The following is an 18,030-nucleotide window of genomic DNA, read 5'->3' as shown; positions in this document are numbered from 1 at the left end:
TGATGACAAGTTATCATATACCTATTTTTCTATGCTTTTTCATACAAGAAATTGATGATTTGTGCTTAAATATTGAATGCTTTTGTGATTAAATGGTAGATTTCCTTAATCTTTTAATTTTATAAATCTTGTAGGAAATAAGAAGAAAAAGAAGCAAAGAAGCACAAAAAAAGGAGAAAAAAAGAGCTTTGGGGCACACTTTGAAGTTGGAGCACACTTTGGAGCTTTTAGGCCACGCTTTTAAAAGCGTGGCCCATGACCAAATTAATGAAGAATAGGCAATCAGCACACACTGCCCTGCTCTTGCCAAGGGCAGGGCAGAATCGTGATGCAAAGTGAGGTTGGAAGCAAGAATTTTCGCTAAGGTAAAATCTGGGCGCTCACAACATGACCATGCCTCCTTCAAAGGGATATAACTTGAGCTACAGATGTCCAATTGATGTGCTTTCCATTGCGTTGGAAAGCTGACATTCAAAGCTTTCCAACGATATATAGAAATCCATATTTGGCATACAATTGAGGTAGGAACGAAAGGCATCTTTAAGGGCCAAAAATAAGCAAAAATAAACCAATGTGCTTCCACCAAGGTTCGAAGCTGGAGCCTCACCCGAAAGCAAAGTAGTGCTCATTTTTCTGCTCTGCCCTCTTGGAGAGCAGGGCCATGTCATGCTCTTCATGAAAAATCAAGGAAAATTGCTCCCCCAATTGCTTGCCACAAGAATCAACGATATATAGCAATTCATATTTGGCGTACAATTGAGGCAGGAACAAAAGGCATCTTTAAGGGCCAAAAATAAGCAAAAAGAAAGCCAAGGAAATTAAGTAGCGTGTGTTTCGGCCATGGTTCGAACTTGGGACATCAAAGTGAAAACACTGCCCTGCCCTCCGCGAGGGCAGGGCAGCATTTTGTGGTGCACGGCCAGCACACCAGATTGGCGCACCAAGGAAGCTTCGGCAGCATCAACACGCACGCACAAGCAAAATCTGGCGCACCAAAAATTTCTGCCCTGCCCTCCACAAGGGCAGGGCAGCATCCTACAGCACCAACTCGCACCACACGCACGCACCACGGGCCAGCCTCCTCAAATCCAAAGCAAGCAAAGCCCACATCATCACTCAAAGGCATATGGATCAATTAAATTAGGATTTTCATTTTTGTAATTTGTTTTAATTTCATTTTTATTTTTCCTTTTGTAAAGGCTATATAAAGGCATCAATAGGAGCTGAAAAGAGGGAGGCTAGCTCCATTAGGGAGTAGTAGTAGTAAATAGCTCTCTCTTTTAATTTTCCTTTCTGTTTAAATTTTGGATCAAGAATTGAAGGAATTCTGTTTCAATTCTCCATCTGAAATTCATTTGTGTTCTTCTGCATAATTGAGGAAATTGAGAAATTGGATCTGAAGTTTCTTTTACTGCTTTCATCTTTCTTCTCTTCTGCAAGTTGTCTTCTACTTTGATCAAGGAAGGAATTGAGATCTAGACTTGTTTTCTAGTCTCTATGATTTCCTGAGATTTTCAATTTTATTCTGCACTTAAGGTGAACTTAATTTCTGTTTGCTCCTTCAAGAAATTTTTCCTTGCTGTTTACATCTGCTTCTTTTATTTCATCTGCATTTTTACCTTTCTGTTTCTATTGCTTCTAATTTACTTTCAAGCACTTTAATCTCCCTGCAATTGTTCTAAGCTTGGATCTACTGCTTTCATTTAGTTTCCAGCACCCCATCCCCCTTTACATTTGATGCAATTTACTTTTCTTGCAATTTAAGTTTCAGCTATTTTACTTTCTTGTTTTTTAAGTTACTTGCAATTTTACTTTTTGCACTTTAATTTTCCTTGCTATTTACTTTTTGTTGGCTACACTTCACACAATTCACTCAATGTTAGCTTGACTAAACTAATCACCCACTAAAGTTGCTTGATCCATCAATCCCTGTGGGATCGACCTCACTCTTGTGAGTTATTACTACTTGATGCGACCCGGTATACTTGCCGGTTGGATTTGTATGTTGGAAATTCGTTTTTCCACAAAAACACCATCATTTATTTTATCTCATTTTTTAACATCTTACTTCATGTTTTAGAATGCTCAAATGAGTCATGAAATTATTTATGAAGCTTTCAAGACAATGTCTTCTTGATGAACACTTTTTCAATAACTTATATGATGACGTATATTTAAAAGTCTATTTAAATGAACAATTCTTTGAGTGAGTTTAATGTATTACAAGAATAGACTTAAGAATGGTACAAAAGAAACTGCCAAAATGGAAATTTGTTATGTCTCAACGAGGAAAATTGTCTCGCCGAATAAGTAGAGACATGGACAAGAGGAGAGGTCCTTACACAATAGAGATATGCTCCTATGGCCTGTGAAATTATAATATAACTCCTGATTCTATTTATACATAAATCTAATATTAAAATTCTAATTATTATTGGTTTTATTAATATAGAATTACAACAATACTACTAAAAAATCTTGATTGACAATACATGAAAAAGTTTACATGTTTAACATGGTTTGGAATTGAAATGCATGGATGGATTTTTTTTTGTACTTTGACTTTTATATCTTCTAGTGATTGAATTATGGATTTTTATCTTTTAAGTTAGACCATATTTGATTATATTGTGTTACCGTTTATTTTTATATTATTAGATATTTGTCTCTCCCACAAAGACTGATAAGTTGGGATCCATACATGATGGAGATACAAAAGGGATGAAAAATTTTTTTTAATAAAAATATGACGAAGAAGCGTTGTTCGTTTCCACGAAAATCTATTATAATTTCTAAATAAATCTTAATCAATTTACAGATTTAGAATTATTTTGACTATTAATATAATATTTTGAGAAACATTTAGAACAGAATTAGCTACTATTTTTCTAGAAGTTTTGACTTTTATTTATTTTCGTGAATTTTCAAATCTATTAGTCAAATTTTTAATTAAATTTGTATAATAACAAAAAACATAAAAGTGATTTAAGTATATAAACAGGACTTTTAGGGAGAAAAAATTTGGACACTAATAAAGGAGAATCCTCATTATAGATAGATAAAGACATATAATAATAATAGAGGTATAGATATAGATATAAAATAAAATAAATACCTAGTTTATTGGATTATTTTAAGGACTAGGATTCACATGAAGTTACTAACATAGCATCATTCCTGAGTGAAAACTAATAGGTCTTGCCAAGGTTGAAGAATGTATCTAGAACATAACATTTTGTTTCTCTAAAGCTACCCACTATGCTGATTGCTAAGCTATTTCTAATTGAAGAACAAACAGAAATAGAATCCACGCCCATTTTAGTCACATCGAAAATGCTTTTTACTTTTTTACAACGCAGACTGGAGGATCATCTCAGCTAGCTCCTGCAACATTTAACAAATGTACATTAGAATAAATTTTTGAATCGTTGCACATAGAGTTATCATTGGTTGAAAATCATAATGTACTTTGATAAAATTTATAAATTATCAAGTAACATATTAATCATATTAAACATGAGAATCTAATTAGCTCATTGTTAAAAGAAAAATGAATACAACATTGCATGATACAAATGGTGAAAATTTTCTTCTTTGTAAGTATACTTAGAAATGAGTGTTAATCCGGATCTTAAGTTATTAAGGTAGGACTATAGATAAAGAAAATTATTTTCTTACATTACATTTGTTTATTCATTGTGTACATACAACATTTTTACTTGTGTAGAATACTTTTAGATATAAAATATAAGTTGATTTGAATTTACCTGTTTGGCTGAAGCAACCTTAGGTTCTCCCCATTCCTTAACTTTCTTCTCCAAGAAGTCAAAGTCAGCTTTACCAGCCTTTGATAAGGATTTAGTTAAAGTTTACCATCAAAAGCATTGAATAGAGAAGATATCAAGAAATTAATAAGGAATATTATATTGCATACCTCTATCTGAGCACCAATTTTAGTGTCAAAACTCTGGTATCTCTTTCGAACAAGCTCAGCTAGAGCACCATCCTTTAGGACAACATATCTAAATGTATTTAGTTTGATTTTCTGGAGATACTAAAAAGAAGCTTTTAAAGGACTCCATTAAATTTGTCTATTATAAGAGAACCATATATAGTAGAAAGTTAAAAAGAAATCACCTCAACTAGCTTAGCAACATTCTTGAGGCCGCGGGCCATAGTATCCATACCGATGATGTGAGCAATAAATAAGTCTTCAACATCCATGCTCTCTCTTCGCCTAACATTATAGGGAAGAAATTAAAATAAAATTAAAATACGTACGACATTATCAAAGATTTATATCAAATTAGTTTGTAGCAAGTCAATTTGACAAATATGAACCAATTTAACACACACACACACACACACTCACAATTTGGCATCAAAGTTGAATCCACCTGGTGCAATTCCACCCTAACAAATGAAGCATAAATACATGAAATAGTCAGATGATATTACAGTTCTGTAACAAAGAAGTACTTCATGATATAGTCTATAAAGCGCAGGCACTAGCATACATTTCTGACCACACTGAGCATAATCATTGTTGCTTCTTGAATATCTACAAGAAATTGATCTGTATCCCAACCTACAAAATCAAGCATACGTTCAAATTTCAACTTTATATCATGGAGTTTAACAAAAATGCATGTATCTATCTTTGAGTGCTATATGTGGTACAATATTTTTAAATAAAAATAGAATTAACACATACCAACTTGAGGATCACCAGTGTTTGCATCAATATTACCAAGTAGTCCATTAATCCTTGCAGTTTCAAGCTCATGGTGACAACTTCAACATATACAATAACCAAAATTTTAATTATAAAAATAACAATATATAAGTAGGAATACGATAAATAAACTCATATGTTGTAGTCACAATATGAAATTAGAGATTCACCTATGACCAGATAAGGTGGCATGGTTGCACTCAATGTTGAGTTTGAATTCTCCTAGCAAACATCAATAATTATTGATAATATGTATGAAAAATTACCAACAAAAAAAGTAGAATGTAAGGTATTAGCGTGAACAAGTATAATAATATGAACTTGTCCATATTTATTTGGTTTGGCCATCTTGGATTAACTAATGAAATGTTACCTATAAGTCCATATTTTCGCAAGAAGTTAGATGTGGTTGCAGCATCCCAATCATACCTGGATAAATAAAAGTTTGAATTACGAGAAATATATGTGAAAAATTACTAACTGAATACATAGGTAAGAAGCACACTGATGTTTTGTAGGCTCTTGCGGTTTGGGTTCGATCAACAGAGTCCCTGACATTAAATTATAAAAATGAATTACATAAGAGTACTTTCAAAAAATTATAATTCTTGTTGGGAATTTTAGTATCTTACCATTGAATCCAATCTTCTTCTTATATGCAACAGCAGCTTCAAAAAACCTAGCCTATATATTAGATGAAAATGATTAAAAAGAAAACACCACTAATATATTATTTGACAAAATTATTGGCATTCTTGATGGAAACATGTGCTTAGAATTTTCCTACAAAGCTTTTCACTCCAAACCTAATTGTATTTTTTACTCTACTATCTTTATACTACATTTTACAATGCATTTCTTGATTACCAAATTAAATAAGATGATTACGTACCAAATGATTAAGCTCTCGTTCCATATCTGTGTTCAAAAGGGATTGATAACCTTCACGGCCACCCCAGAAAACATATATATATATAATATGAAAATATACTTCCATAGCCTTCTTCACTTGTGTAGCAGCATATGCATAGACGCCTAACTCAGAGCTGTACATTAGTTGATTTTGTGAGACATGCAGCCAATCGACATGAGAAAAATATGTGAAAATCTAATGAAATACGTACCTAGTAGCAGCACCATGCATATAACGAGGATGCATAAACAATTGAGCTGTTCCCCATAAAACTTTCTTTTTCTCCTGTATATTCAATTAAAATAGCAAGGCATTGTGTGATTGTGGTTTTTCTATCAAATTGTAAAATGTAAGCATATTTAGACCAATTTTTGATAAAAAAAAAATTAGATGACCTTGTCCACTAGGTTGGTAAAATAAAGTTTGTATCCGATATCCTTCTAATCATCTTAATTTTAATGAATAATGATGTTCAATTTAATGCTAAAAAACTCTTCATTCTCTATAGTGTAACATAAAAGTGAGAAAAAATATAATAAGACAAATAAAAAATGATATGCGTATAGTAAAAATTTGTCACAAAATTAGTCACCCTATATTTATGTATAAATGTATGTATATTTTAGTTCATTTTCAATGTGTATTTTGTAAGATTTATTCTCATTATTTTTTATATTTTACAGAGACAAGTACTTACCATAATTCTATTTGCCAATTTTGTTGGAGATAAATTCTATTTTGTGAACCCTTATTACTGTCCAAGGGTGCATGATATAAGTATAAAGGATGCAAAATTAATTAGTTAATTGACAACAATTTGTGTTATTCTTGTGAAATTTGTATAGACTATTTAGTGCATATTTCGGAAAATTTTTAACTATCTTTTTGTGTTAATTTTAATATTTAAGAGTTCTTAAGTCATTATAACCACTATTTTCCCTTTGCTTGTAATTTTAATTATTACTGGGACTTTAATACTTAGTTAATTGTGTAGAAGTTACAAGTTGTATATTTCTTGAGGTTTCTTCCATTGTGAGGGTTTTTCTTTTGGTCTTGTTTAGAGAACAAGTTTCTCATCTTTTCAAGGCAAGTTCTGGGGATCAAAAGTAAGACTTCTCACTCACCTTTTCTTCTATTTTTAAGTATGGCATAATCAATATGTTTCTTTACAACTAAAAACTCAAAAAGAAGCACCTCAGAAATCAATCGACCATATACCATTTTCACTAAACCTAGTCAAAACTCCATCATATAATTTACAAGGAATTCAGTCCCATGATATTCAACTTTTGGTATCAATGCCACAAGATCTTAATATCACTTGGTATTCAAAATCACTAAAATATCACATAATAGTCATTTTAAAAATAAAGTACTCTCTAAACAGATACAAGTAATATTTGATCACTTAGAAAATGTTTAGAATGTTGAATTTGTAAAGCTAAACAAGAACCTTAAGGAGAAGAAATATCAAATTAAGAAAAAAAATAAAATTTTCTTTTTATTTAGGTTCCATTTCTTGGGAAACTACCCAAAGATGCAACCAAAAGTTGTGGTGACACCAACAAAAGTTGATCTAATTAGTCTTACAAATTTGGAAGAGATTCTGTAGAGCATGAGAGTAAAGTGATGCAAAGCAAAGGAGAAAATGAAAAAAATCGAATCTCCAAAAAAAAAATAATGATTCAAATTGTGGCTTCTAAAGTTCTAAACATACTCACCACAATTGAATTCTACCACACCACAAATGACATTTCATTTAATAAAGTGTATGAGCTTGCATAGAACTTACGTTATGAGTTCTTAACTATTTTTTGTTTATTCATTTTCTTTAAGAAAAATACAAACAACAAACTACGTGAATTAGGATAGAATGGATCTTATCAGTGAAAATGTTATGTTGAAGCTTCGCAACATGATCTTGTAGCAAACAAAAGGCAACAAATTTGTAAGTTCAATCTAGGAGGTGTTTGGTTCAATTCACGAAACATGTGATTCGAGGATGAGTCACCTTTTAAGAAAAGAAGTGTGATGTGAGCATAAAGGGAGCAAAATTAATTAGTCAATTGAGAATAATTTTTGTTATTCTTGTTAAATTCGTATATATTATTTATTACATATTTCAGAAGACTTTTGGTGCCTTTTATGATAGTTATAGTGTTTAAGAGTTTCTAAGTCATTATAAGTCGAGTAAATAGATATTTGGGCATTCGAAAGATTTTAATTTTGACAAATAAACTCTAATATTTTCAGTTAACAACATGAATCCCTAAATTTGTAATTTATTGGACAAAATGATACATTAACGTCAATAGTTAACTCAATCAACTGTTAATTTTTTATATAGTTACTAATTTATCCTTTATTATCATCACCCCACCACATCCTCTTTCCTATCTGAATCCATTCTATTTGGATCACCGCTACCGCATCTTCATTTCCATTCCCCTGCCTTAATCACAATGCTATCATTCCATCAATTGATCATCAACTGCCCTTGCTCCTTTCCATCTTTCCTTCCTTCCAATTCTGATTTTGATTATCCACAACCTAATGTAAGTGGGTTCATCTGCAAGTACTTGAAGGATTCCTTCACCTAACACTCAAATCAAAGCTTATCTGCTACACTAAAGATCTCTCTAATATCCACCTCTGCAACCTAGGTGAGGCCATCATCGAGATACAAAACCCGACATTCCTGAGGTACATCAATGCCTTCTTCCAAGGAACGAATGAGATTACCGCCATGGAGACCCAAACCGTGACTATCAACACTAATGGAATGTACTACCTCTACTTTATGTTCTACGATCTAGAGCTGCAAGGTACCATAATCTCGGGTAGGACCATGTGACAGAACCGTAACCATTATTTGCTAGGCAAGATGGTCCCTTTGATGCGATTCTATGGGTTAATGTCACATTGAGGTGATGGTTGATTTATGGATTGTAATTGTTGGTAAAGGTGGGTGTATAGTGATGGTGAAAATGATAGTGTGGTAAAAATGGAGGCGTTGATGATAATGAAGGAGAACTAATGAAATTGTTGGAGAGAGAAGAGAGTATGAAAATATATTTGTAATTTCATAAAGAAAATGAGAGTAGTTTAGTAATTTAAAAAAATAATGATTAATTGGACAAATCAACTATAAACTTAATATTTAGGTCACTTTGTTAAACGGAGCATATATTGGGAATATATTTTGTCAAAAAAAAATATTTGGATTTATTTTGTCATTATCAGAATTTTTCGAGTGTCAAAATGGTTATTTACTCTTATAACTTTTAATTGTATTTTGATTTGGTTTTTCACTTTACTAAGAGACAACTTGAAAACTTATTTAAAAATGTTTGTATTATATATTTTGATATTTTTTTATTGACTTGTGTTTGTTAGGCTTGCTAGGGGGTGACTTTTTCTATGCACTAGTTATGTCCTAAATTGGGTCGTGGCAGTAAGTAGATTGAGCCCATGTAATCCGATGTTCTAGTTTATGCAAGGCTACTTCTTTGGGGTCAACTCTATTCAGTATTCATGTATATATGATTTGCATGATCATTCTTTTTTCCTTTTCATTTGAATCGTATTTTTAATCCAGAGTATTTTTTATGATTTGAGCTACACTGTGAAGAACGTTTTAAAAGACATTCACATATAACAATGGAGGCTTTCTATAGTAGTCAGTAGAGGTGTACACAAATATTTCATATTTTCATTTTAAACCTAACCAAATTAATGTTTTTTAGTGTTGAAATGTTGAAGTAAATTAATTTAGCTACACTAGAGTAGCAATATATTAAAAGTAGGCACAGGATTCTATGGTCCCAGAATGTTTGGATTATTAAATAGTCTCATAACAAAACAAGTTTTTTTAATAACTATTAAATAGTCTTTATTTAATTTTAATTACGAATTAATCTTTTATATATTATTTAATTATAAAATCTATTTTTTATTTTATAAATTATTATTTTATGATGCATCCATCATGTTTATTAATGAAAAACAAAAAAATAACGAATTAGATCTTCCATTAATCATAATAAATATTTTGGCAATCCTAATCAATTGGAAATCATGTTTCTTAAAAATTCAATGGATTAGACATACAATACAATCGATTGAATTTCTGGGTTTTTCAAAATACAATCGATTAAAATTGCTATACAAAAAATTGGATTTTGCAAGGCATGTGAATTTTTTCTAATTCAATCGATTGAAGTCATCAAAGCAATATGAGTTTTCATAATTCAATCGATTGGTTGTGTTACCCAATCAATTTATATCTTCAAAGCAATATAGATTTTCACAATTCAATCCATTGGTTGTGTTACCCAATCGATTGAATTATGTACTGCGTTATATATTACGTCATTCTAAATTTTCGTACTTGTGTTTATAAATTATTTTATTATTCTTCTATCTTATCTTTAAAATTTTATCTTCAATTTTTAAGTTTTTATTTTGATTTAGATACTCTAATCTTGTCTTTTCTTTAAAATTAAGATTATAAATTGGTAAATAATCTATCATCAATTATTCAATCTTACAATTGAAATAATTTATCAATCTCTTTGATTATCAATGTTTGTATTGTTTTTGTTCATCATTTATCCATCGACTTAATATCCAATTTTTCTTCATTGTTTATCCACCTCTTTAATATCCAATATTTGTCGTGATTATTCGATAATTATAGTTACAGCAATCGGTAGAGATCCAGTCAATTTTTTCATTGTAGTGTTAAAAAAATAATCCATTATTTTGATTAAAAAATCGAGGTTAGTGAATAGAATCTCTAATGTTGCAATTATTCGTTTCGATCTTTTATTCATGAAATTGATTGTGTAATTAAAAAAAATATTTTTTTACCTTTTAGTAATTCACATATATTGAGGAATACTAGAAAGTAAATAAAATTTTTTATTTTTATTATTAATTACCTAGCAATATTTAAAAATGTGGACTTAAAATATATTATTGGATTATTATACTAAAAGAATTTATATAGTTTATATTTTTTTATCATTACGAGTCCCACTATAATGAACGCTCAACGTTTTGATGCTAATTGATTCGGTTGGCTATGACGCTGAACCAATTCCATAAATCGAATTCATCTAATTCAATTTATCATGGAATATAAGTTATATAAATACCATCAAAACGTTAAGCGTTTATTATAGTGGGACTCACAACGACAAAAATATATAAACTATATAGATTCTTTTAGTATAATAATCTAATAATATATTTTAAGTCCACACTTTTAAATATTGCTAGCTAATTAATAATAAAAAATAATAAATTGTATTTACTTTTTAGTATTCTTCAATGTATGTGAATTACTAAAGATAAAAAATATATTTTTTTATTACACAATTAATTTCAGGAATAAAGAATTAAAACGAAGAATTGCAACATTAGAGATTTTATTCACTAACCTCAATTTTTTAATCAAAACAATTGATTGTTTTCTGAACACTACAATAAAGAAATTGATTGGATCTTTGTCGATTGCTGCAACTGTGATTATCGCATAATCAACAACAAGTATTGGATATTAAAGAAATTGATAAAAAATGTAGAAAAATTGGATATTAAGTAGATGGATAAATGATGAACAAAAACAATGAAAAAATTGATAATCAAATAGATTGATAAACGATTCCAATTGTAGGATTGAATAATTGATGATAGATTATTCACGAATTTGTAATCTTAATATTAAAAAAAAGATAAGATTAGAATATCTAAATCAAAATAAAAATTTAAAAATTGAAGATAGAATTTTAAAGATAAGATAGATAAATAATAAAATATTAATTTATAAACACGAGCAGAAAAATTTAGAAAGACATAATATATAACGCATTGCACAATTTAATCAATTGGATAACACAACCAATCAATTGAATTGTGAAAATCCATATTGCTTTGAAAACATAAATCGATTGGGTAACACAATCAATCGATTAAATTATGAAAACCTATATTGCTTTGATGGCTTCAATCGATTGGGTAAACGAACAATCGATTGAATTAGAAAAAAACCCACATACCTTGCAAATCTTAATCAATTGTGTAGCAATTTCAATTGATTGAATTTTGGAAAACCCAGAAATTCAATCGATTGTGTTGTATGTCAAATCGATTGAATTTCTAAGAAACACGATTTCACAAGTGTTTACGAATGTAACGGATCAAAGATAAAATTCTAATTGATTAGAATTACCAAAATATTTATTATGATTAATGGAAGATCTAATTTGTTATTATTATTTTTTTATTATTAATAAACATGATAGATGAATGATAAAATACTAATTTATAAAATAAAAAATAAATTTTATAATTAAATAATATATAAAAGATAATTTATAACTAAAATTAAATAAAGACTATTTAATAATTTTTTAAAAAGATATATTTTATTGTGGGACTATTTAATACTCCAAATGTCTTGTGACTACTTAATTATGTGCCTTAAAAGTAAAGATAGAATGGACAATATCATAAACTAGATCAAAATCAAATAGACAAAACAAGTTAAAAGAATTGGAAGTTAATAATGATGTGTTAAACCTGGCTTTTTATTTTATTTTATGGAAATGGGTCATGGGCCGTTAATAACTATGCTAGGGGCTAAAATTTAGAAACACAGATATACATACAAAACAAGCCCAGTTTAATTGTAGCCCGTTATCTTTCTTATTTTTTTTTTTAAAATTGTAACTCTTGTTTATTGTAATAGTAAAACCAAACTAATATTTAATTAAGGAAGATTTTATTATTATTATTATTATTATTATTATTATTATTATTATACCAATTGATTTTTTTTTGAAATTTTTATTAAAACTATAAACTTCTTAACCACTAGTTCTAGTGTTCTACTAATTGTACAACTAATTTGGTTTTTAGAAATTGGTTAAATTATTTTGTTAGTCACTATATTTTTACCAAATTTAGAATTAGGTATCTATTGTTTAAAAATTTTTAATTAAATTCTTATATTATTTTAAATTTCACAATTAAATTTTTGTAATGTAAAAAATATTTGAATTAATAGAATATTTCTTCCTAAATTAAAGATATTACACTTAAGGGTTAAATCCTTATACTTAAACATATTTTTATTTTCAGAATTTTTTGTTAACTCTAACATTTTTAGGTTTGGCAAGAATCTAATTACAAAATTTAAAACATTGTTGAGACTCAATTCAAAGCTTTTAAATTATAGAAATTTAATTACAAATTTAATAAAATTACATAATAATTTAACCTATACTTTGGTTTACTTCAAACCCATAACCCAACTCATAACAAGTACCATATGGAATTGAAGACGAATACAACAGTAGTAGCTTGATTAATGATGCAAAAGCTATACAAAGTGATTAAGGCCAATTTTGTTTGATTATGAACTGGTGCGGGAAAAGAGCTCTAAATATGGAACTGTGAAAGGATGCAAGAGAAATTTGAGCAAGGAGAGGTATGAAAGTAAAAGGAATTCTAAAGAATGATGAGGAAGTGGGAATTAGTGGGAATGTAACGGCCAAAAGTGTAACATGTAGTAAGAGTATAAACTTCGATTTTTTAGAACATTTCATGTCTTGCTAGAATGGCTCCTTATACTTTTGCACATTCTTATTAACTACCAAACATAAGAAATAGTTTTAAAATAATAGTTTTATGTTATCTAAATAATATAAGGTGATATTAAATTTATAAATGAGATTTTATTCTTATTTTCGGTCTTATGTGAATACTTCTACTTGATAAATATGCGCTGTGCATGTTTGATGTTTCCAACAATACTTTTGTTCTTTAAAATTTATATATGATACTTAGATGTTATATGTGTTCAACGTTATCGTGCATTGATGAATATTGACTTTGAATTTTATATTTTGATAATTGACTTTCATTCAAATAATTATCTATTTAATTATTTTATCTTTTGATGCGCTATTTAATTATTTTATTATTTGCATGCAACTGTTTAATAAGAGTAGTAAATATAATAAAAAAATCACACTATTATTCACAAAGTCGAATTTTATATAGTATGCATTAAAAGAGAGAGTCCAGGTGATATTCTTACTAATAGTGAATGATGACTTAAACATAGCCTATTACTAGTAAGGACACCATGCCATTCATCTAAAATTACCTGAGTCTGGAGCTCCTTGGCAAGGGCAACCACTTCATCCAAGTTTGCATTAGCTTCCTGTGATAATCACAGGTTTAATATGGCTTACAACGCACATGTAATGCTTAATACATATATAGTAGGCTATTAACCGCGTGCATCAAAATTTTATATATTTATATAATGGATGAGGTCATGAGGACATTTATATTTCATTGCCTCTCATAATTTATTATCATATATTAATCTATTAATTAAATACGGCTTCCATACAATAATAAAAAAACTCACCTCCAGAGATTCTCCATCAGGGGCAATATCCCGATCGTGGAAGCACCACAGATCAATTCCAAGTTTGTTTATAAACTCAAAGTTTGCACGCACTGTATTAACGAATAGAAGATTATCTCGTGCTAAATAGAAATCTATCATTACAAGTATCACACTATAAAGATTTATAGGTTATCATACTTCTTCTTTTAGCCATTTTAACAGAATTGGTACCATCTTCCCACGGCCAGTGCTTGGTAGGTGCACCAAACGGGTCTGCACCTGTACCACGAAATGTATGCCAAAATGCAACACTAAATCTGAACCAGTCCTGCAGTTACAGAACGAATCGCACTTATAAGTGAATAGAATGAAAACATAAAAAATATAGACTAACATGGCACAAGTCTTGGAATAAACCAACCTTCATCTTTTTTCCAAGAATTTCTTCCTCTGCGTTATACCATTTAAATGAAAGTGGATTCTTGCTAGAGGGACCCTGAAAACTTAAGATATGCATTGATAAATATATTGCTAAATAATTATGACATCCTAAATAAACCTAAAGAAACAAGATTCATGATAATTTATTTTTATGGCATAAACAATATTTCACTTCTAAAATAAAACAGGAAAAGATAAAACTAGTTTTGTACAGAAAATCTTTTCTTTTGAGAGAGAAAAATGATTAAGAAATTAAATAGAAACCAGGAATCAACTTGTAATATGTCTACCTCATATTTAATTTTGTTAATGCCAGGAAAGAATTCACCCTCCCGATCTAATTTCAATAAAACAACATGATCAATTTCCATATGTCATGTTACGGATATAATGTCAATGATAAAAAAGGAAAAAGATAATTTTTTCTACCACTACACAAGTGAAGGCTTGTAAGCAGAGAAGGAGCAAAAATGTTCCCCAAGTTTTCATTTTGATCGATTTGAAGCAAACAGCTATGACAAATATCCCAATTTAACACCAATAATATACAGCAAAACCATAAAAAAACATTAGAGTCAGGAATTATAGGATGCTTAGAGGAAGACGAGAGAGAGTAGCATAAGGATCGCAAATTCTTCGGATCCTAATAGAAGCAAATAAGCTTATTATTTGTTTCGACGCCATTAAATTAAATAGATAAAAAATCTTTTTTTAATGAAAAAGGATTTTTTTTATTTTTTAGTGTTTGGTAAATTTTCAATAGTAAAAACAACGACGGACTCAGAAAAATTTAGTAATGAGGCAAAAATAAAATAAAATTTAGGTATATATATTTTATTTTTGGCTTCCCAGAATACCCAACAAACAAGTTTAATTACCCGTGCGATGCACGTGATAAGATTGTAATTATAATTTTAAGTTGTTATATTAAAATTAATTTTAATTATAATAATTTGATTAATAAAAAATAACTTGTATGCGTTGTTTTTCTTTTCTTATTATAGTGTTAATTGTATTAAATATAAAATAGTTATTTTATCTACTTTTTTCAATAAATCAGACATATATACTCAATATGACCATAAATAATCTAATAATACTTAAATCTACCAACAAAGTTTTATATGTTGGTTTACTGTGAACTAAGAACATATCAAAATCAGCTCAAAATGAAGAACAAATTAATAGAGAATTCTAATGTAGAAAATTCTGTAATAAACAATAAATAATTTAAACCTATTGAATAACAATTCAATGCTATCCTCTGATACCTGCAAAATATATACATGAAACAACATTGTATCAATGTTAGTATATAAAATTATATGGTTAACGTAATTATAAAATTGTTTATCAGGAGAATAAAATAATACGAATTTTTACGATAAGTTTAATATTCTCAAACTGTTAATGTACAATAAGAATTCATCCATTAGTTCCTAGAATTTCTAAATTTTTTAATTGATAGTAATAGATTTTAATAAATAAATAAATAAATAAATTTAGTAAGACATTTTGTTATTACCTTTTCATTATATGCTCTCAAAAACTTCTCTATATACCACATTCATCGTGCAGTTATCTTCCAAGTGTCCATGATCTTGCAACAGCACTCGCAGACCATCTTTACTCGTTACCCTTGATAACGCAACCTACAGTTGACCATGGGTGAAAATTGGCCTTGGAAGGTAAATTCCAACTTTCGATAGAGTCTGTCCCTGGGACTTATTTATTGTCATTGCAAATGACATGATAATTGGGAATTGTCTTCTTTGAAACCTAACCGGTAATGTTTCATTATTTGAAATTAGATTCAGTCTTGGGATAAGAACAATACTTCCAGCTTTGTTACCAGTTAAAGTCTTGCATTCTATCACATGATTTCCCATTCTTCTAACTTGCATCCTCGTTCCATTGTAGACACCATTAGTTTGGTCTATATTCCGCAGCAACATAACAGGAGCGCCAACCTTCAAAACTAACTTGTGTGGTGGTAGACTTGAACAATTTATTCCATTTAGAATCTCTGGCGAGAAAGCATCTAACTCAAATTCCATATTTTCCTCCTTAGCACACACAGAGTCTGAACTTAAGTAGACTCTTTCTTATCCAGGTAACCCTGCAGTCATCTTGTTGTTGACATCAGTGACACAATCCAAAGTTGGTGCAAGAATTTCTCTATCCTTGAAATAATTTTCAGCGGATAAATTGGATAATATATCTGGACACACGAAATCAATGAAGTCATCCAAAGCTGTGTCAGAGTTCTTAACCAAAATGTCAGATGGTATATAAACGATCGATTCACCATCTGTTGTATCACCAGCCAAACCATCACAAATTTTGAGTAGCCATTCTGCAAAATTTCTGAGTTCTTGTATGTTGTTGTTTTCACCTAGTGACAATCTCATATTTTTTGTAAGCTTTAAAACCTTACAGTTATGCCACGAATATGAAGAATTAATAGAAGACTGAATTATATCTTGCATTGAGCCTCTAGGAATCACGAGAAAAATTTGTCTAAAATCTCTTCCGAAAACAACAACTTTACCTACAAATGGCAAATGAGCATTATACGAATTTGAGCACCTTAAGATGTCTCCGAGGCATTTGTCTAAAGCTTCGTAACAATACTTGCTTATCATTGGAGCTTCATCCCATATGATTAATTTGGCCTTCGATATTAACCTTGCGAGGACTTCCCTGTTTAATGCTACACAAAGAATCTTCATTTATGGTCAAAGGAATTTTAAACCTTGAATGTGCAGTTCTTCCATTAGGTAACAAAAGTGCAGCAATCTCACTCGAAGCAACATTTAAAATTATACCTCCTTTAGACCTAATTGAGCATGATATAGTTGACCATAAGAATATTTTTCTACAACTATCTTGATTGTATAAGAAGAAAAATTCTCTCATATTACCGCTAACAGCACCAATTATTTGATCGTATGCAAATTTCTGCTCATTAGTTAGCCTTTCTAAATACCCACCTAGTTCATTCGCAAGAGCATTAACGTCAAAGTTCAACTCTTCCATTATAATTCTATCTTCTAAGCTAGACACCAAATTTTCTTAAGGATATGGCATTCCACAATATTCTTTCAATGACTTGCCATTTGACTGGAGCAAATCCTCAATTTTTGCAAGTGTAATATCTTTTATTTGGACTTTTGATATAATGAAATCTGTATTTTTTTAATTTAAAATAACACAATTATTTAAAAAATTATTAAGTTAGTCTCTGGCAAGAAATGTTTGAAATGTATTGTTAAATGATAAATAACACTCCTGGTTTTTGGTTTAAAAATGCTTCATTAGTAACATGTCCTTTTAAAAAATATTATTGTGATTAACATGAATATCAAAATCATTATAACAAAAAAGAAAAAGGCACACAAAAAACTGATGCAAATGCAAGTATTGGAAGTATGTGGATTTAGTTACGGTTTCTTAGATTTAGTTACAGCAATAAATCAAAATTTGTATTAAGAGAAGTAAGTAAAGCAAGTA

At 29.6% G+C, this 18,030-nt stretch overlaps 2 protein-coding genes across 2 annotated transcripts; both read right to left on the bottom strand.

Moving 5' to 3' along the window:
• Nucleotides 1-3,312: 3,312 nt before the first annotated feature.
• Nucleotides 3,313-16,574, bottom strand: LOC107479354 (xylose isomerase-like). The gene is made up of 23 exons (XM_016099498.3): nucleotides 16,302-16,574; nucleotides 16,080-16,169; nucleotides 15,901-15,921; nucleotides 15,754-15,788; nucleotides 14,947-15,029; nucleotides 14,808-14,854; nucleotides 14,498-14,572; nucleotides 14,275-14,404; nucleotides 14,095-14,186; nucleotides 13,825-13,881; nucleotides 5,860-5,933; nucleotides 5,628-5,781; nucleotides 5,368-5,419; nucleotides 5,241-5,286; nucleotides 5,109-5,164; nucleotides 4,906-4,957; nucleotides 4,715-4,794; nucleotides 4,518-4,588; nucleotides 4,373-4,413; nucleotides 4,138-4,237; nucleotides 3,935-4,006; nucleotides 3,768-3,845; nucleotides 3,313-3,384 (listed from the first exon to the last, which is right to left on the bottom strand). The coding sequence occupies exons 1-23, from the start codon at nucleotides 16,572-16,574 to the stop codon at nucleotides 3,349-3,351; spliced, it is 1,815 nt and encodes a 604-aa protein (XP_015954984.1). The 3' UTR covers nucleotides 3,313-3,348.
• A 48-nt stretch (nucleotides 16,575-16,622) lies between these two features.
• LOC107479353 (uncharacterized) lies at nucleotides 16,623-17,556 on the bottom strand. The gene is made up of 2 exons (XM_016099497.1): nucleotides 17,442-17,556; nucleotides 16,623-17,230 (listed from the first exon to the last, which is right to left on the bottom strand). Exons 1-2 carry the CDS (start codon nucleotides 17,554-17,556, stop codon nucleotides 16,623-16,625), a joined length of 723 nt encoding a protein of 240 aa, XP_015954983.1.
• Between the last annotated feature and the right edge of the window lie 474 nt (nucleotides 17,557-18,030).

The sequence above is a fragment of the Arachis duranensis genome, chromosome 3, assembly GCF_000817695.3.
Source record: "Arachis duranensis cultivar V14167 chromosome 3, aradu.V14167.gnm2.J7QH, whole genome shotgun sequence".
Taxonomy (NCBI): Eukaryota; Viridiplantae; Streptophyta; class Magnoliopsida; order Fabales; family Fabaceae; genus Arachis; species Arachis duranensis.
This window is presented reverse-complemented; position numbering and strand designations above follow the sequence as displayed.

Coding starts and splice junctions, on each gene's coding strand:
- LOC107479353 (XM_016099497.1), bottom strand. CDS start 17,556: ATGGAAGAGTTGAACTTTGACGTTAATGCTCTTGCGAATGAACTAGGT. Junction 17,231..17,441: donor AATAATTGGTGCTGTTAGCG/GTAATATGAGAG, acceptor TTCTTTGTGTAG/CATTAAACAGGGAAGTCCTC.
- LOC107479354 (XM_016099498.3), bottom strand. CDS start 16,574: ATGGAATTTGAGTTAGATGCTTTCTCGCCAGAGATTCTAAATGGAATA. Junction 15,922..16,079: donor ATAACTGCACGATGAATGTG/GTATATAGAGAA, acceptor GTACATTAACAG/TTTGAGAATATTAAACTTAT. Junction 13,882..14,094: donor CTGATGGAGAATCTCTGGAG/GTGAGTTTTTTT, acceptor TGATTATCACAG/GAAGCTAATGCAAACTTGGA.